Source organism: Accipiter gentilis, chromosome 33, assembly GCF_929443795.1.
Source record: "Accipiter gentilis chromosome 33, bAccGen1.1, whole genome shotgun sequence".
In the NCBI taxonomy this organism is placed as follows: domain Eukaryota; kingdom Metazoa; phylum Chordata; class Aves; order Accipitriformes; family Accipitridae; genus Astur; species Astur gentilis.
Genome location: NC_064912.1, coordinates 2,907,395 through 2,928,049, shown reverse-complemented (window position 1 = coordinate 2,928,049; position 20,655 = coordinate 2,907,395). Strand labels below are relative to the sequence as shown.

Below are 20,655 nucleotides of genomic sequence, written 5' to 3'. Positions count from 1 at the left end.
TTATGTAATTTGGTGCAAATCACTTGCAAAACCTCACTCCCGAAATAAGAGTTATTTTAACTTTTTCTTTCAACCAACTTCTTGGTTTTTAATCACCTATTAAAAGGTTTTTCATAATGATTTTTATGTGTTGATCACTGGAGGGGGTGGGGTGGGGGAAATTATCTGCTTGATCAGTGTTGCTTCAAGTGATCTGATTGTCTCCTATTTTGAGGGAATTTAAAGCTAGATTTGTGTTACGTAATTCACACATCTAAAGTACTTATGAATATTCAAAAGCATAATGCAGGTTGACAGGGAAGGCAGAAAGACCATAATATGAACAATCCACTTACTCTATCTTCTTACCAAATAAAACTGGATAAAGAGAATACTTAAAACCTGAAAGGCAGTACATTCAGAATACACTAAATAGAGACTGTTTTCATGCAATGTTTCTTCTAGAGCTGAGTCACTGCAAAAGAAATTCAGTGAGACAACCTAAGAACTGAAAGTATTAGAAACCAGATAGTGTCTGATTTCTATTTGTGAAAATCATTCATGGATTTCCAAGCTACACTATCAATAAGAGCCACTACATCTCATACTTCAAAGAAGCAATTGCTGGCATGACAGAGAAACTCACCCTGACTTAGTACACTGCAAAACTTAGTAGATACTCTCCCTGTGTTTCTTCCCCAATTGCAGAGTATTTCATATATAACAGAATTAGCACAGTTTTACAACAGCAGCAAGGAAGAACTAGACTGAGTAGCCTATGCAGGGGGTTTATATCCAAGTGTAGCACTAAGCCCTGATGCACAAGGAACCTCTTTACCTCTTCTGCTAAGGAATTAATGGGCTGCTGAAGGCAGAATATGAATGTTTCCATTGCTCAGAGAAACCTACAAGCAATGATTAATAAATTCTTGTTTGATCCCTAAGTCTGTGAAAAAGTTCTGGAGTCTGTCAGACATGAAGAACTTGAAGCTGTGAGTCGACCCCAAATTTGGGATCCTAAAGCAAGTTTGTTCACCCATCTGGCACATCAGATGTCAAGATAATCCTGACAAACATGTGCATCTTTGAGCACTGAGTTGGTTGATCCAATTGATATCAATTGAGCTGATCTCAGTTATTTTCATTTCCCAGAAAGTTTTCCTATAGCCTTTAATGGGAGACAGTATCAATAAAGCACCAGGAGCAGGTAGACACACAACTGCTTCAGGGCATTTAGAGGTACCTTTGAGAACCTAGATCTAGTTGCCATGGTATTGGTAGGGGATTGCAAATTTTTGCTTCAGTGGAATGAATGCACACAGCAATGCTTCCCTCTTTTCTAATGCCCTCCCACCTTTCCTCTACCTCCATCTTCTCCTTTTGTGTCACCATCATTTCTCAGGCCAGCAATTTCCTCTGTCTTTTTCTCCTATGCTCCACTGTCCCTACTCTCTCCCTGTGCATCCTCTTCCTCCTACTCTATTTTTTCCCACATTTCTCCATTATGGGATTTGTGTGTCTCAGTGCACCAATACTGTCATATTTGTATACCAGACTAAATGCCAGAATAGAAGCAATCAACGATTAAGATGCTTGTGCTTACTTTTACATCTGATATTCAATATAATTCAGCAACACTGGACCAGGAGTGCTCTCCTGGTAGCTATAAAAATGTTACCAGTCATAATTCAAATGTACATTAGCTAGAAGATTAAAGACTGTAACCAACCGCTTTTCATATTAACCTTCTGTCTGGCTATTTCAGTAAGCAGACATTGCAATGGGAATGTCTAGATTCAATATTTCAAATAGGATAGCTCAATGCAAAAAGACATGAAAAGCAGCAGAACCAAGGAGTATCTTAGAGTGCAGCAGAACTCAGATATCCCTATCATAGAATCATTTAGGTTGGAAAACACCTTCAAGATCATCGAGTCCAACCATCATCCATGCCCACTAAACCATGTTCTGGAGTACCTTGTCTACACACTTTTTGAATACCTCCAGGGATGGCGACTCAACCGCTTCCCTGGGCAGCCTATTCCAATGTCTGACAACCCTCTCAGTAAAGAAATTTTTCCTAATATCCAACCTAAACCTCTCTTGCCTCAACTTGAGGCCATTTCCTCTCGTCCTATCACCAGCCACCTGACAGAAGAGACTAGTACTCACCTCACTACAACCCCCTTCAGGTAGCTGTAGAGAGCGATAAGGTCTCCCCTCAGCCTCCTCTTCTCCAGACTAAACAAACCCAGTTCCCTCAGCTGCTCCTCATAAGACTTGTGCTCCAGGCCCCTCACCAGCTCTGCTGCCCTTCTCTGGACATGTTCCAGCAACTCAGTGTCTTTGCTGTAGTGAGGGGCCCAACACTGAACACAGTACTTGAGGTGCAACCTCACCAGTGCTGAGTACAGGGGAACAATCACCTCCCTGCTCCTGCTGGCTACACTATTTCTGATATAGGCCAGGGTGCTGTTGGCCACCTGGACACACTGCTGGCTCATATTCAGCCAGCTGTCAACCAGCACCCCCAGGTCTTTTTCTGCCGGGCAGCTTTCCAGCCGTTCTTCCCCAAGCCCATAGCAGTGCACGAGGTTGCTGTAACCAAAGTGCAGGACCCGGCACTTGGCCTTGTTGAACTTCATGCAATTGGCCTCAGCCCATCGATCCAGCCTGCCCACATCTCTCTGTAGAGCCTTCCGACCCTCCAACAGATCGATCCTGCCTCCCGACTCAGTGTCATCTGCAAACTTGCTGAGGGTGCACCTAATCCCCTCATCCAAATCATTGATAAAGATATTAAACAGAATGGGGCCCAACACCAAGCCCTGGGGAACACCACTCGTGACTGGCCGCCAACTGGATTTCACCCCATTCACCACAACCCTCATCCCTCCAGCCAGTTTTTACCCAGGAAAGAGTACACTTGTCCAAGCCATGAGACACCAGCTTCTCGAGGAAAATGCCATGAGAGACAGTGTCAAATGTACCTATTCAGAATAAAGCATCTGCTTCAGGTATGGAGCTTTGATAAAAAAACCCATCAGTTTAATGAAAAGGGGATTTTATTTGGGGAGGGTGGGTTGCAAAGTGAAAGTCACAATACATACAGTCTGTTTATTTGGGTTTTCCTTGCTTAATCATGATGGACTGCTTACTGATAGTAATATCATAACAATGAAAAGAAAAATGGTTTAAGCAATCCCACACCAAAGATAATGACTGAGTGGCTTAGAACACCCTCTTCCATGTGTCCACCACTTCATGGTATTCCTCAGAGGAGATTTCACAGCACTAGCAAAAAAGCAGTCTTAAAATACCTTAGGAAAAGTAGCTGAAGAAGAAAGTACTTCAGGGATGACGTCTGAGAAGCACAAGAAAGAATAAGCTTATTCTGCCTAGAGAAAAGGCAAATGCTAAAGGATATTGGCAAGTTATTCTGGCATTACAGAAAAATGCCTTTTTGAACTGTGATGTCCTTTAAAAGAGAGGCATTCATTTATGGTCCATAGAAAATTTCAACCCCCAAATCTGAAAACCCCTGAAATTTTTATTTTTAGAGCAGCCAAAGTTCTAATAGCTATCATGTCTAAACATTAGAAACAATTTCATCTTAAAAACAGGATAAAAATTAATGAAGTGTGCTGAATCTTTTTACAAAGTAGAAAAATAAGAACAAATCTTTGAGGAGATATGGCACATAAATCCTTGCTTCTGCAGAGAAATGCAAGAAGATGGATTAATTCCATGAGCAGCACAAGAGAACAGAAACAGAATAAAAGAGGTGACTGAAAATTAAAAAAGGCTAAGGAAACTGCAAAGACAAAAGACCCTTATTTAAATTCCTCAGGTCCAATAATAAGTAGTGCATGACAGTTTGTCAGTAAGTGTGAGCAGCTCACTCGAAGGAGGAGTCACGTGAGGACTTCTGATATCTCCACAGATGAGGGTTGGTAACAGACAAATAATTTCATCTTTTTCATACATGTCACATGGGCTTCCACATCAAATGGGCAGGTGCTCTGCAGGTGGCAATTTCATCATCAATTAACTGTTCAGTTCTGGCAATTCATTTGGTTCAGGCTCAACACCAAGCCTTTAAGTTCCTTTTAACACAGAGAGAGATTTCTCAGTCCAGTGCCTGGCAGGAGACTCCTGCCGATTGCTCTCCAACCACCACTCTACATTATTATGGACACCGGTACGCAAAGGGAACAGGAGGCCTAAGACAATAACAGGAGCTACAGAGTGCTGCTCTCCATGCAACTGTACACCTACCACATGAAAGAACAAACGAAAAAAATCCACACAAATGACCAGCACTGGAGGCAGGAGAGGCTGGAGTGTTTCAACTGCTCAATGTCACTTAATTAAAATTGTGTGCTTGGGTACAATCTTTAAATCACTTTTCTAATTAGGAAGTGCGCTCTGGCCCAGGTCATTAGCTGCGCAACGTCAGCAGGGTACCAAAACAACTTTGAGTCTAAGTGCACTAGAGATTAGTCTCATTATTCAGCAATGGACTCTCAATCAGAACAAAAATTCCTCCTAAAAACATGCACCTAGTCAAGGAAAGGGCTCCAGGAATCACTCCTCAGTACTGAACAGTACACGGAGTGCTGGATTAATCTAATTACATTGCTGTTGCTTTTTTCCGGCAAGCTATTTAACAAAATACACAGCGATGATAAAAGAATTGACTCTCACTTCTACTACAGAAGATAATTAAGATTTGTTTGGTGAAACAAAAGACAAATCAGGCTTGAAAAAATATCTACATAATTTTCAGTGGTTTTTGACAGTTGGAGAGAGTGTGTATTAAAATGGATTAAGTGTAATTATGCTCGTTACTTCTTCCTCTGTTGATTCTGAAAATGACACGAGATGATAAACTTTAGGACAACATGCAGCATCACTTTGGAGCAAACTACTTTTTTTTCCAAGCATGTAATAAATGACACACAGTTTTGCTTCATCAACAAGTAGCCAAAGGCAATGAAGCACCAGCTGAAAAGCAGATCAAGACTGACAGAAGAAGCGAGAGAAATACCCTGGTGTTCAGGTTGGCAAGAGACTAATCTGAAATGGATTCAATAGTGCATCATCTTTTTAAAATAAAAAATATAAAAGTCCCCGCAGTGGTATGGAAATAGGAGTGCACCAGCAAGTCTCTTGATTTAGTTGGGACCCAGATTCTTCATCCTCTTTCAGTTACCAAGTCCTGGAGCCTGATTTTGAGCACTGATATCTCATAATGACTTCAAATAATAGGTTGGACTCCAGCACTCCTGAAAAGCTGCATGTAAAAGAGACACATGCATAGCCTCCTCTTCTACCAAAGCAACAGCTTCTACAACAAAGCAGTCATGGCTACTTGAGTCACTGTACTGCTGCCCACAAAGAGATGGTTACAGTCTCATCCTTTAAATATTCTAAGGTTTTTCTGATACTCCAATGTTCTGTTCTTAATCCCCATGCTCTCTCTCCAGTTCTGAAGAACAACTGTCAAATGTACCTTTTTTTCACCTTTTTATTTTTGGTCTTCCCAAACACTCCCTAGTGAAGAGATTTAACAGACTAATATACAGGAAGTGAAATGAAATGATCTCAGGATACTTTCAGGGTTAAGCTCAAGCTATAGAACTAGATTTGACAGGTAAACTTCATGCTGCTTTAAGCTAACACAATGTATTTAACAGATACAGGGTTCAGCACAAGTAACTTGATCACTTGAGGTCATAGTTAGAGACACCCAAACACAGATCACCAGACATGCAAGAATGCATTCCAAATGCAGAAGACCTGATGGCATTTTGCTTTTAGCATAAAACACGTCTTAAAGACGTTTCCAGTTCTGATGCCTGCTAACGCATACTGCATATAACAAGTGATAGAAGTGTGCGGAGAAAAACCACATCTTTTTGTCACAAGCTTTTATACTCTATAATTCTGCACAATGCTGAAGCATTGCTACCTGCTGATCCTAGCAAATGAAAAGCCAGACCATATGGGTAGATTTCCAGGTGTGTCACAGAAAGAAGGAAACAAAGGAAAATAAAAAGTGCTCTCCATATTCTAAGCATGAGCACAGCCCTGAATGACAACGGCTTTTTCTTTGTCTTATTATCTTTTAACAAAAAACCCCTGAAGACCTGTACGCCAACTCATTACTAACTTCTGTGCATGAATTTGTAAAGTTTCAGGTAGCTCAGTTCAAAACATTTCTACTTTCGGTATTAAGTCTCAATGGCATTTGAACAGAAGGGCAAAATCAGATTTTAGGCTTCATTTCAAGATTATGGTTTAATTGAGGACTTTTTTTTGGCCAGAAATATGGGGAAGAACTAGAACATCATAAAACAAGACACATGAAAATATCAAGCTGACTACAGATTAGAAGTATGTGAAATAACATCTACAGAGACAGTGCTTATACAAAGGGAGGTTAATGGGAAATTGGTTCAGAATGATTAACAAGTTGTCAAATGCCCATGTTACCTTTTAGAAGACAGGTTATTTTATCCCTCAAGCAAATACTGCAGCAGAATATTTGAGACTTCTCAACAGAATACAGTGTGCCTTTTCCTATGTCCAAAAGGTGATGGAAATTACCATATTTTCTTCAGACTGCAGAATGGCCTGAAGCCTGGTTATGAAGGCCCCTGTACATTGTACTGTGCGGCTTAGACACGCAGGAAAAGAGTGCAGGCAATCATCAAAGGGGAGGCTTCTCAGGACCATCAGTTCTATAGAATGACAAGGCTTTCTAAAAAGATACCTCACAGATGCAAGAGAGACAGGTTATAGGAGGAGAGGGACTATAAAATTACTGAGCCTTATTTGCAGCCTAAGCACAGGTCACAAAATTTTACTATAAGTAAACACAGGTATGAATACTTTAAACAGGAAGACTAAAAAACTTGGGGTCAAACTACTTTGTTTTCACATAGTAGACACATACAGACACAGCAAAAGCAAAACATGCAGTCACAGCCAGATAGAAGGAACATTATGCATAGCTCTGCCATATTTCTGCCAGGAACAAGAGTAAGTTGTGTTGACAAAATAAAACATGATCTGCGTATGAAAGATAGGACATTCCAGAAAGAGGAAGCACTGGTTAACTCAACATATAGCACACCCACCAGTATTAAGGTACAAGGGGTGATCATTCACTGAAACATGTTTTCAATGAAGAACAGAAGATACACTGGGTAATGACTGTGAGAAGGATGAAAAGCCAAGTTAAACATGAAGCTACAGGAAGCTGAATGAAAGGTTGGCTGAAAGCACTGCAGTCCAATAAATACCCAAAGAAAAGTATGGAGCAAGATGAGATACAAATACAGATTATCCAGCAGGATACAGAATAGAGAATCTCACTGAACTGATACAATTCAGCAAGTCAACAGAAAACAGAATTTCTGCCAAACAAAACTGCAGAGTATGTGAGAGAGGATTCCAGCATATCTGATCTTTTCACTGATACGCTTTGCTGTTTTCATTGAAGAGGGCTACCATGAGGAAATTGAAGAGCCGTGTGCTGAGAAACCCTTAGACATCAGTTGTTGGCAGACGATAAAAATAAGTGCCTAACAACTCTTAGCACATACATTGTACGTAAGAAAAGAAAAGGAAGATTAGAAATGCTGAAAACATTCTTCGTGAACAAAAAACATCAACTGAAAATGAGTTACGGGAGTCAGAGACTGGAAAGGGGCATCACTACACTGGTTTAACTTCACTAACTCAAAAAATAAAGCTGTATTATCACGCTTGTCCAAGAGCAGTCACACTTACTGGATTGTCAATAAACTGGCAGTCACTCAGAGCTGGCTCTACAACTAGTAATGTACTGCTTTGGCAAAGGGTATTAAAACATTTTTTGTTATAAGGCCAAGAACTACAGGATATACAGGCTTGCTGAGCATTTCTAAGCTGTCTTACCTCAAACATCTCTTGCTCTATCCGTCGATGGTCATCCAGGAGCTGCTCCATGTAGGTCAGATTACGGAATTTTTCTAGATAACTACTGTATTGTTTCTGCAGTTGCTTCTCAATCTTCTCATACTCATCCATAAAAGCAGGACTGGAGAGAACAAGCACAAACTACTCAGCAAAATATTGACCCATATATGCAGAATTCTGAAAGGAGCATTTTTGGTTTTGCAGCTGCCTTTCCATGTCTACTAAACCAATCTAAAAGGACCTTTGTTTTTAAGGTTCCACGCTACTTCAGAGACTAAAAGCATATGACAAAAAACTTCATTAAGCTATCCTGCAAAAAATTACATGTAGCAAAGGAAAGGTTATTGTATACCCACTACCATTTCCCTTCAAACAGGCAGAAAGGCAGCATTTTGGCCCCTTTAGCAGGCAAATCAAAGTTAATTATCCTGCTGTTTTATGACTCTAAAAAACTAGCTTGTGGCACGGCTGGTAAATCACCTACTTCACTGGAGATTTACTTGCTACAAAACTGTGCTTTGTCATTACAAGCGTAACTAGACTTAACACCAATAAATGATGATGTCCTTATACTACAGGGCTAACTGTTGCACCCCAAAGAACACTACTGCTGCTTCACATCTACCTAATACACTTCCTCCAAACTATTACTGATCAAAACGTGTATATGAATCAATGTCATTCCTTCCACCAATCATTTTTCTAATATTTCCTTTTTTTTTTTTTCTTTTCATATTAGGTCAAAAATAGAGCATGATCTTGTAGACTGTATAAACTTGCAGTTTAATTAAGGGCAAGAAATCAACCTAAACCATGAATCTGAACATCTTGATTTTATGGCAGGCTGTATCACTGCCTAGAGGAACTGATCCTAATAAGGGATGCATAATGAACTTTTTTTTTTTTGGTGGCTAAGAATGCTAGAAGCCTCTGGGAACAGAAGGAATGTTTGCACCAGTTGCCATTTTCCGGAGAATTAACTGACACAATCTATGTTTAATGACAAATGAAAAGACATGGTACCTGACCATTTTGTACAGCTCAAGCAGCAATTAAGCAACCCCAACAAATAACATTCTGGCCACTTTTAACAGCCCTGAAATTCTGATTTCAAATACATGGTAATGGAAAAATGAACAATTACAATCCAGAGTGGGCATTTCTAGAGAAGAGAACCTATCTCTTCCACAGGCCATCATCTCAGTCTCATTACAGACTTCACTCCTTGTCACTCTAAGCATTAACAATGCACAGTTCCATCATTTATGCTAACACTCATTTATGCAGCAGATAATCAGTTCATAATCTTTACCGAACACTTTGTAGAGTCTGTAGCCTCTTCTGGCTTCTTTCCAGTTCCAATTTTCGTTTTTCAATCTTGGCTTCCAAACTGGCTTCATCCAAAGCCACATTATTCAACATGTCTTTAGTCTTTTGGACTTCTTCCTAAAAGAGAAGGATGGTGAACCATGGCTTGCACTGGAATAATTAGAATTATTTTTCAGATGCTGAACATTCTTCTGTATAATCTCACATCTCATGTTATCAAATAATATTGTAACAATGAGCTAGAACATAAACTGGCCAGGCAATGAAAATTAAAAAGTTCTTTGTGGCCAGGATAGTGAACTAACTGGACATTTACGAATTTAAAATACCCGATTTTTTTTCCAGACATTCTAGAAGAAGAAAAGAAAAAAAAAAAAAGCCATGGCTTGCCCTGGGCTTTAGCTTTATTTTTCCTTCTCACTGCAAAAGCAGTAAAAGATAGGAAGAAGCCTCCTCAAAAAAAATCTGACATCTCTTAATGAGGAGTATTGGAATAAACACAGATGAGAAATGCGTTTACTTCTTGGTACTATTTTAGGGAATTTCAGGTTTCCATAATTTTCTTTTTTTTCCTCTTCAAGATAAAGGTCACTTCTTTATAAAGAACTTACTCTATCTGAATATCTGCATCCTCTTCTAATTCTTCCTTTATCCATCTTTTCAAAATCTGGGAAGCATCCTGAACATTACAACACGTGCTACAGGAATCAGGAGGGGGAAGCGGGAATATTCCAGTTTATTAAAACGAGCCGAGTACATTAAGTGTGCTTATGCTCAGGAAACCATGAGCATCTTTTGAGTGAGAGAGAGAGAAAGAGGACTTCACCCTTGCTGAAATTCCAGCAGTAACTGTAAGGTGCTGCTCAGCTATAATAAGTCATTTCATTAACTGGTCCAGAACTAAACCAGCTGAGGTATGTGTTATCGCTATTTCCCAAGAAGCCAATTGCTCTACCCTGCTGCAGTTAGTTTATTAGCACTACTGCAGAGAATAGCAGTGCATAGTAACAACATTTAGAATTCATATAGACTGTGAGTAGGAGCAGAAACATAAGGAAAAAAATCGCTTGGAGTATCTATTGATTATGCATTGGCTGTTTAAATCTGGAACTCCACTCCTTGTAATTATACAATTGGACTGGACACAGTTTGCAGTTAAATAACTTGTAGTAATCACTAGGATTTAATTAACGGCCATACTTGCACAGAGGCTGTGAGTGCAGCTAATGGTTCAGAAATACATGAAACCAAGCTCTTGAGCAAGGACAGTGTTGCCAAGTCTGGGAGAACCATAACAATGTTCTGGTATGGCACTAATTAGCACAGTGCCAGCTCTTCTCACCCCTTGGCCAGCTCAGCTACCCTGCTTCCAGAGCCCAACTGCACAACTCCAGACATACCAGCACATTTTGAGCTACCAGGTACACCCCTTGCAGCCCTGACTCTGCAAAGTTTATGTGGCTTAGACAATGAAGGTGGGAATGTAGATTTCTGTGCTGATTTGGGCAATTTCTATCCCTTCTGTAGAGCTTCTGGGGCTACTACTGAGCTCCTAACAGAGGCAGGGAATATGACTAAAATGTGTTTTCTCCCAGGACAGAGGCCAAGGGAGGCAGTTCTTTGATGCGTCAACTGGAGGAATGTTTCTGCACATAGAACCAACACAGTTATGCAGTGTGACAGTGACAGCAGAGTGGATCTCAACATGTTCTCCTAGGTGCTGCTGCTAGCATCATTTACCCTTTCTGCTGCAGGCTGTGATTTCCGACTGCCAGTTCACAATCATCTCTGTGCCAACACCTCATTCACTCAGCCAGGAAAGCTATCAGTTTCAATTAACATGCTTGTTCACTTTGAACGCAACAGGTTTCCCAAATAAACCACAAGGATCATCAGTGACAATATTCATTACCATGACACAAGGAGTCATCACAAACTGACCTCTGCCTTGATGAACTTGTGTTCACACATCTGATGTTACCTAAAGACCAAAGACTGCACTAGCCGTTAAATGAAGTTCAACATTACATTAACTAACCAGGTGCAGCACTACTTGGTCCAGCCAGCTGAAGGTGATGTGTGCTTTGGCACTCTTAACCCTAGGCTGTTGATAAAAAGAGTTATGTTCTTCTTGCAGGAGAGGAATGATGATTTTCCAATTAAATAAATACCATTTTGCTTACCAGAACACAGTCAATGGCAATTTTCATCATCTTCTCTGCCTCATTTATCTCCAAAGGTCTGGCAATAGATTCTGTTCTTGCTTCCTATGAAATAAAAATACATCAATATATTTAAACACTACACAAAGGAACTAATATGTGCAGAACTGAGGGTGGTCAAGCAACAATGATACAATCATCTGCATAACAAATGGAGTAGGATTTGGTGTTTATTCACCAAGGCTCAGATGATTTAAAGAACAGGAGATGATGAAAAAGTCAGTTAAGTGAGGCTGAGATTAACTCTGAGCAATTAAGGCATCTTTTCAAAACAAGATAAGTGCTACTGTCTGAACTGCAAGTATTCTTGAACGCAGATTTTTGGAAACTGCACTGTTTGTTACATGTTAAGCAAGTTATGCAACACAGCACAGAAGATTTATCATCTTTACAACACGACCTGTGAAAGTAATAGTTTAGGTAGATGAGCACAGTATCACAAAAATTGTGGAGCAACAAGAACTATGAACTCATCTAACTCTGCCAGGCAGCTGGGACAGTCAGCAGGTGCCTCCTATGCCCATATGAAAATCAGATGATGCAGATGTAAGGGTTTCTCTGATTCTGATAACCAAGTGGTTCAGACTCCTCAAAAAGAAACCACCCAGGGATCCTTCTTTAGATCCCAAAGGATGAAAAAACCTCTTCCACTTTCAGCAGCTTTGGGGACAGATGGGCTTAGGGGTATGCAGCATGCACTTGTCTGTAAGACAACACTGACCTGGTCATTATATGAAAACATTGGATTACTTGTTTGCTACTGGGAGGAGAAGAGGGAGATTTTTGCAGCTACATGTCCTTAAAATCATCTTATGTTAGCAAACCATTTGGTAACAGGTGGATAAAGATGGAAATAGCATCTCTCTAGAGAACATCTGACTAAGAATCTAAAAATGCTTTATACACATTGCAACAGGCTGTACCCAGCCTACTACAAGATGAATTCTGGAAAGCAGATACAATTACTTTGTTATGTTACCATGCCAGATACTCCAGATTGCATAGGCAAGCAACTAGCACAGGCAGCTTAGCTCGCTCCCAACCAACTCAAGTTCAGGGAGCTGCACAGTGAACCCAACCAGGGAGCTCATCCAGCCAAAAGCAGCAGCTTTTTGTGCTGAGCTTATTCCTCTGCTGGATCAGTTCCCTGAAGGAGCCTGCCACATGCCACACGAAGGCGTTTTTTTCTGGCACAGGAAAAGAAGTAGAAGAAATATTATGCTGGGGATAGCAACAGGAGCTACATCTGTTGGTGGCAGTGACAGCTTACGCTACCTAAAGTGCTTGTGAACATTCTCCTGTCCACACAGAAATACAAGCTCCAAGCAGCAGAAAGTTAATTTGGCTGAAAATAAGATACAAAGAGTCTGCACAATAGATATTCCTGAATAACTCCACAGGTAGACACTTTTGGAGGAAGACCGCACAATAATAGTGTAGCTCAGTAGCTATTCTGAGAACATTATGCATTTAACAAGCTCAACAAAATGTCTATTTATTTGTGACGACTTTGGCTGAACTGAAATGGCAGCCAGATTAGCCTGGTAAAGACACTCTCCTGTCAACTGTACTTGGTTCTTCTGATGGCAACAGTGAGATCTCTGCTACAGAGCGAACATATTTAAAAAAAAATAGTTTATCACTCAGCAGGGGTAAGGAAATTATTTTCCTTCCCACTTTCAAAAGATAAAAGAAACACCAAGGACCTTAGTTTTTAATTATAAACAACTCCTTTATCAATTTCTTCTCAGTAGCCTGGTACAACACCCACAGAACAGGCACAAGTCACTGCAGTGTGTGTTGGGTCAGGGTAACTGATGGGTTTTATATATACTTGTGAGGATCTACCCTATTAAGGTAGAATAATTTATACAAGTTTAATATCTTTTCTTCTTCTACCTTCTCTCTACTACCCATGGAAGTTTCATGTACAGACCACAGCCTTCATGCAGAAATCCACATCATTTTCTAGAACAAGGCTCAGTCCTACAGTCACACCTGCTTGGAAAAACATGTCAGTCCAATGAAGAGCAGTGTAAAAGCAGAAATTTGTATTTTCAGACTGCCGAATCATGACTAAACTGAAAAAAGGAGAGGGTCAGGGCAATTAACCTCCTCACACCCCAACAGACCAAGAGGAAAATCCAAGTGGACTGTTACAGCTTCCATTGCAGTGCACTATTATATTAATATATAATGGAAATATATTTGAAAAATAAATATATATTGAGGGTAGCAAAGCTGTTGAGAAATTTTTAATGGATGTTTGTAACAGCTTCCCTGGGTATCCATCACTGGGCAATTTCCTGTTTTCCTATGAACACTCTCAAAGAGAAAACTTATTTTTAATATGTCTTTTCAGAAAAGACCTTGCAACTGGCCATACAGAAGAGGATTAAAAGGAAGGCAGATCCTATTAGAAAAATAAATACCCCACAAATATTATGAAGACATTAGGAAAAACATTTACTTCAAAATAGCAGAGTTGGTTAATTTAAACATTGTTAAGCCATTAGCAACTTAAAGAAAATTAATTTAACAAAACCACTTTGACTACCTCTGACTCCACACATGAGCAACTAAAGGACATTTTTCCTCCAGCCCAACTCATCCTCACTAGTATTTCTTACCCAATATAAATACGCAGTAACACAACAACTGAGATTTTTAAAACCTGGCTTTACACAAAGGCTCTTCTGTTCATGCTTAAATCTGTGGATACAAATAGGCTGTATACTTGAAGGCAAAACCAATTTTCTAAATTTGTCCAAATAGCAGGTATTACATTGCCACTGGCTGTACTCACAATTCCTTGTGCTCAAAAAAACTGTGCAAATGAAACTGAGCTGAAAAATATGGCCTCCTTAATTTTCTTTTAAAGTAATGTACTCTTTGCAATTAGGTGTACTAATCAGAATACACATTATAATACACAAGAGGTTCCCTTTAAATTAACCATTAAAAATAGAGTTCTCAGAAGAGATGAAAAATATAGAAAAAAATTATCAAGGCAAGAGGAGGTAAGAAGCAGAACAATTTAGGACTATGCCTGTTAATTACAACTTGAGAAAACACCTATATGTAAAAACAGAGAGGTATTCATGAACAAGCTGATTTTTTACCTGCTTCCTGTTCAAAGTGTCCACGAGCTCCCTGGCTGTAGTTTTACATGATAAATACTAATTAAAAATCAGGGAAGCCAAGTGTAAAATTATTTTTTATGAACTAAAGCTGACAGTTATTAAAGAAAACACATGAAGGCACACAAGAGACACCTTTTGTTGGCATTATTTATCCTCCCTGGTTGGACTAATATTTGGTGCTGCATGGAAGGGCTGAGACTTCAATTCTTCAAGGTTTGAATCTCACTTTGGACAAAACCAATTGGAAGTACTAACAAATTAGTTGGCTAGTTTAGACTCAAAAACTTCGTTTTCTTCGGAAATGAGAATATCATTACAAAGTAAGAAGGATTTCTAATCAAAGACTAGCTGACTGCCCAATCAAGCAGAACAGAGCACAGCCTGAAAGGACATTCCCTACAGGATACGGAAAGTTAAAGTGAAGCCAGTTTTGCCCATATTGCACAAGTTTTGGCAGCAAAAGTGAAGATAAATTTGCTTAGAGCAAAACTGTACTGTAGTCGTTTCAGGAAATAGCACTGGTCTTAAAGCCTTCAAAATTCCATCTGTCTGAAGAATTTACTTGTCTCAAATCTGCATCCCTGCTGAGCGATGGTCCCCTGGGTCAAACACCAGCAAGGGAGAAGGCCACAGCAGATCGTCAGAGCAGAAGCCCGAGGTCCTGTCCACAGGAATCAGATCAGCAGCCAGCCTTCTGGACAAGGCAACGAGCTGCAGTTCTGGCCATTTGCTGCAGCAACCACCTTTTGGTGGAGAAGTCAGCCTGACACAGGACCATAAGTTACCGTTATTCTCACAACACTCAGTTTAGTGTCGCAGCTTCTTTCTGCCAAAAGACAACAAAACAACTGGTTCACCTAACCAGAAGTTCTACCTCAGTCAGCAAAAAAGCATCCTGTAGGACACAAATACAGAGATAGTAACCGTATCAAACCTTCTTGCAGCTTCACTGCCAAACATCCAGGTAAACATGAAAAGGCTGGCTGAAATATAAAATGCAGAAACGCGACACAGGATTTGCCTTTCCTGTCACTAAAGACCTGTTGCACAGAGGTCTGCAGCTGTAAGTTTTCTGGATATAGAAACACGTGGATCTCTCTGCCCCTCCAGGATCATTACAGAATACCTATCTTTTATTCAAAGTATAGTACCTTTTAGGGTATGTACACAATCTCTGAAATATGTGGTAATATGCAGGTAACTCCATTGCCTGAACAAATGTGTCCACTGTCATCTTCCAGAGATGCCCTAAGTCTGTGTTATATTTGCCAGCCCTCTTCAAATGTCTTGGACACCCTCAGACATCTGAAGTGAGACTAGGTCCCTATATTGCACCTTTATTTCAGATTAACAAAGCACAGTACAGCTTTGTCATCTTCCTGAATAAAAAAAAAAAAAAAAAAAAAAAAAAGCAACTCACCACCCCCCCTCCAAAAAATAGGCCCCCCAAAAAACCCCCAAACGATAAAAGCTCCTGCAAGTTTGGATTTCAGCCCACTTGCATGTCAAATATAAGACAAGAAATATTCTATAGTGACAATTAAAATTGTTGAGAACATAAGACAAAACTCTCAAAAAGCATCAAGTATTAGCAGTAAACACTACAGAGGGAACTGCTATGTTGTCAAGTATCATATGGGCTCCACAAACCAAGTACTGGCAGAGAGTCAAGATATGGCTTCTAGCACCTTCTGACCTTAGCAGAAACTGGTAACAGCAGACAGCACTTTCTAGGTACACTGTACCTTTCCACTGCGTGCAAGGTGTTACAATCCAATTCAGAATCCTTATATGAAGAATAATCTTTTGAGTCCATTCTGAAATCTAGAAGCACTTCCATGGACTCAGTTGTAGCTTGGCTCATTTAGCTTAAATGTCAGACCTAGAATGGGAAATAGATGTACTATTGCTTGGCCTTCTGCTGAAACCTGAAGAGCTTCTCTGCAAGTCAGCCAACTGCCAAGGCAGCAGCAGTGGTGCTAGCACTTGTCTATATGTGGAGGTTCCTGCAAAGTGAACTAAGGTGCAAATTTCGAGCATGCTTGCTACTTTGCATTGTCTTGCTGAGCAAATATGTTCACGTGCAAGAGATAAGCTATTCAACTTCATAGAATCATAGGCTGGTTTGGGTGGGAAGGGACCTTTAAAAGTCATCTAGCCCAAGCTCCCTGCAATGAGCAGGGACATCTTCAACTAGATCGGATTGCTCAGAGCCCCGTCCAACCTGACCTTGAATGCTTCCAGGGATAGGGCATCGACAAACTCTCTGGGCAACCTATGCCAGTGTTTCATCACCCTCAGCATAAAAAATTTCTTCCTTGTATCTAGTCTGAAACTTCCTTACACTCCTGTTGATACTCCTGTCCCCCTGGGTGCTGCAGTGTTAATGTGGAACACTGAAGTCATCCTAAATTGACACATTCCCTTGCTGCACAGTAATGTCACCATGAAGAAAGCCAAATACACTTACCAGCCACAAAAAGCAGGGGCAGGAAGATGCTACCATCTCTGCAAATGCGCTCCACCACTTCCCTTACTGAGAATTTTCCCCCAGGAGCTTTATACTTGGTTAACAATGAAGAGCAACTATTGCAAAAAAACATTTTGGAAATATGGCCAGTGAAGCATTTCCAACTGGTAATGATTTTCCATCATTATGCCTCAAAAACTGATAAACCAGCTTCCTGCATGCTTGATGCGTGGATAAATGGATGCACGCATCTTCTGAACTGCAGTAACGAACCAAGGCAAGGAATTAAGGGTGACCAGCACACAAGTCACTCATGATAAATGTGGTGTAATATACGTATATATTGATGTGCTCAAGGTCTAGCAGAGGTTTCTAAACACCTTTTTTTGTGATAATGACAAGAAATGAAAGCTTTTTTCTAAAACACTGGTCTTGCACGAAACATTTTTTGACCACAGGTTAAATCCTTCCTTGTTCTGCAGGAGGTCGTAAGCCTGATGCATACAAAAGTTACCTCCTCACTGCCACTGTTGCCTTCAGTCTTAGTCCAGGAAGCATGACATCCCCTACTCCCTGCAAACAGGGATTTTGCAACTACTGCTGTCTACACAGGCAATAAAGCTCTCCCTTTGAAGAGTTTATTATTCAGGGAGTTTACTAACACACACTGTGATCACATTTGGCCAATATAGGGAATGGACCATTAGGCATCATTATATATGAACAGGAAGGTACAGGAGGGACATGAAAAATAATCCGGACCTTCTGAAGGAATATGATACTTCCTAACAGCCTATTTTCCTCCTCAAGAAATTAAAGCTCAAGATAATTGAGAATTTTGCTGCACCCAGGCTATGCTGCTTTCTTGTATGCTCGTCTCAGCAGTCCACAAAGGGAATCCACAGAGACATTTCCCTACTCAGCAATGCACAGCCCTCAATCAAAGACAGTGTCCAAAACACCCTGGCTATCCCAATGTGTAAAAAGCATGCCACAAGAAGAACTGAGATAGAGAACCAACTGGAAAGCATATTTTTTCTGCAGACGAAAAAGAATCAGAAGGCCTGCCTAGCCAGATAAGTACTCTGAATATATGCTTTATGACAGAAGAAATCCCTTACAAATGCTGGCATACAGACTGCTGAGGCAAGAAAGGAAACTTTAAACCTTTCTGACAGGCACAAAGTTACACCGCTCTGTTTCCTCCACACCCCCCCCTCCAGGTCCACTGGTCTTCTGGTTCAAGAGCTGATTCCACTGAATTACCTTCAGCTCACAAACCCCAGCACGTGCTTACTGTTATCTTCCCACATCCTTAAAAACCTCACCTTTAATTTACTTCATGTAAGGTTTCATGGCACGATGTATCAGTAAAGCTTGGATTAGTCTACAGGGTGTCACTTAACCAGGAGGTCATTTGTGATGTCTCTTCCAGAGTCTGGCAAGACAACAAGGAACATATCTCTTCTGGCAGAGCAAAAACAAGTTGGTGAGTGAATTTCCTAACATAAAACGATAAAAATGTCCTTGGGCAGCATGGACAGGTGGGAGCTTGGTTTTTGTTTTTTAAAGGGAAAAAGAGCGGGGTCTTCAAAAAGGCAAGACACCCAGTCAGGCAAAAATCTTTTCAGTTTCCTTTATCCACGTTCTTCTGTAACAAAATTAAAAATAGAATTTCCTTTCCTTGTAGGTAACATATAAGAAAAATTCAGGAAGGGTTACGATTTTCTTAGAAAAAAAAAAAGCAACAAAAAGGACTGTATTTTTCAGCAGCATCTTTCAGACTTCAAAGATACATGAAGACATCATGCAAAGTTGCAGCAAAGGTAGGAGCAGGCATTGTGTATGCAGCGATACCACCCAAAGAGATAGTTTAAACTTTTAATTCACATCAAGCCTCTGACTTCAGCAAACATTGCCACATAGCTCAGGTTTCCATTCTCAGCAAAGTTTAACCAGCAGTAAGTGGAGTGGCTGTTGTACTCCAGCAACAGAAATACCGAATGGCTCTCTTTGGGCAGGAACAAAGGCATTTTAAATAGCTAAAAATAGCTAAACTTATTGTCCTTATGTTTAATCCAGCACATTTTCCTCTTATGTAAGTAAAATTTTGACATGGCTGTACTTGTGCCTCATGAAGGAAGGCTAGGAATAATGAACAACTGAAACCTCACCAGATATTCAGAAGACAGTGTTTCTGATTTAGCCTAATTAAGTGGAACTTCTTGCAGACTCATACAGGTTTTGACAAATGCTGTGACATACAAAAAATGGTTCAAATGCGATTTTCTTCTCTGCCAAACTAGAACAGTTTTTCAAAACAGTCTAGAACTGAGCTACAAGAATTCAGATCTTCCAACTAGCTGACAAAATTATCAATGCACTGACATAACTGGTCCCCAAACTGCAAGGAGAAATGTGCCACCCATCAATTTATAGCTGATGCTATGTCTTCAAGCTAAATACTCCTGGGAAGTTCACTACAAAATCATTTCTTACATAAAACACATCCACAACTGTTATATCCACGTAGCATACAACCATGGTTATGGTTAAAGCAATCGAAAATATAGGACAGTATTGATTCAACTATATCTTACAGTTGCAAGGTTTAACTTTGTCTTCCCACTTTGCAGTAAGCCCTTTTCCTCAAAACTTATAGGTTAGGTTTTGGTTAGAAGCAGGACAGTTCAAAAAAATTGAAGCAAACTAGGTAATTCTCCAGAGTTCTGGCAATTTCGAGTTACAATTTTCCACTAGAAATCTTATGTGTGGCAACTTTGTAACCAAAGCACAGGAAATGAGGGAATTAGTTTACCAGCCTCCCCCAGGCAGTATCTCCTACCCAGAACTAACATTTGGCAGATGGAAAATGTTTCCAATGTTACAAATAAAATAATTTTTTGTAGTTAACTTTCAAAGAGTACTAAATAATGCAGCTGTCACTCAAATCAGATCTACCTCTCTACAGAAAGAGTAGGTGGCAAGCTACAACAGTGTGAGCGGGGGGAGGCAGGGAGAAAGGGTTCTTTTACCATAAAGCTGTGAATAAAGAGATCTAAGTTAAATGTCCTTTGTGGCAACCCTTTTTTTTTGTAACTAATACTGTCTCAGTTCCACAGCTGGATCTAAACACCTTTGGCTCTCCTAAGAGTTTAATTCAAACGTTTCACAAACTGAAGTCAGTAAAGAGATTATCAATGACTTCCATCAGTTTCAGAACAAGCTTATACTGTGTGCATACATAACAGTAGCACTCCTAGCAATACCCTGTACTTACTTAGAAATTTACCCTCCATAGATTGGGAAACACTTTATCTGGCTGTTAAAAGCTTTAATCTAAAAAATTACACAAATTACTTTATTTACACAAGAGGATACACAGGGAATAAACAGTTTGTCCAAGGTCACAGACGGAGTAAGTGCCAAGAGGAGCGTTAGAAAACAGACCCGCTGCATTGCCTGTCTTCAGCACAAGCTAAGTATATTTAAAAAAAGGACTGTTTTCATCTTTCTTCAGTTTTACATGGCCTGGAGCTAATTA

General features: G+C 40.1%; 1 protein-coding gene across 2 annotated transcripts in view; it reads right to left on the bottom strand.

The window, feature by feature from the left end:
- Positions 1-20,655, bottom strand: part of CLUAP1 (clusterin associated protein 1) — a 71,599-nt gene that overhangs the window by 37,790 nt on the left and 13,154 nt on the right. For both annotated transcript variants that reach the window (XM_049791661.1, XM_049791662.1), the window contains exons 6-8: positions 11,460-11,543; positions 9,260-9,393; positions 7,927-8,068 (exon numbers count right to left, since the gene is read on the bottom strand). In XM_049791661.1, coding sequence (XP_049647618.1) covers positions 7,927-8,068; positions 9,260-9,393; positions 11,460-11,543 — 360 coding nt within the window. The remainder of the gene's footprint in view (positions 1-7,926; positions 8,069-9,259; positions 9,394-11,459; positions 11,544-20,655) is intronic.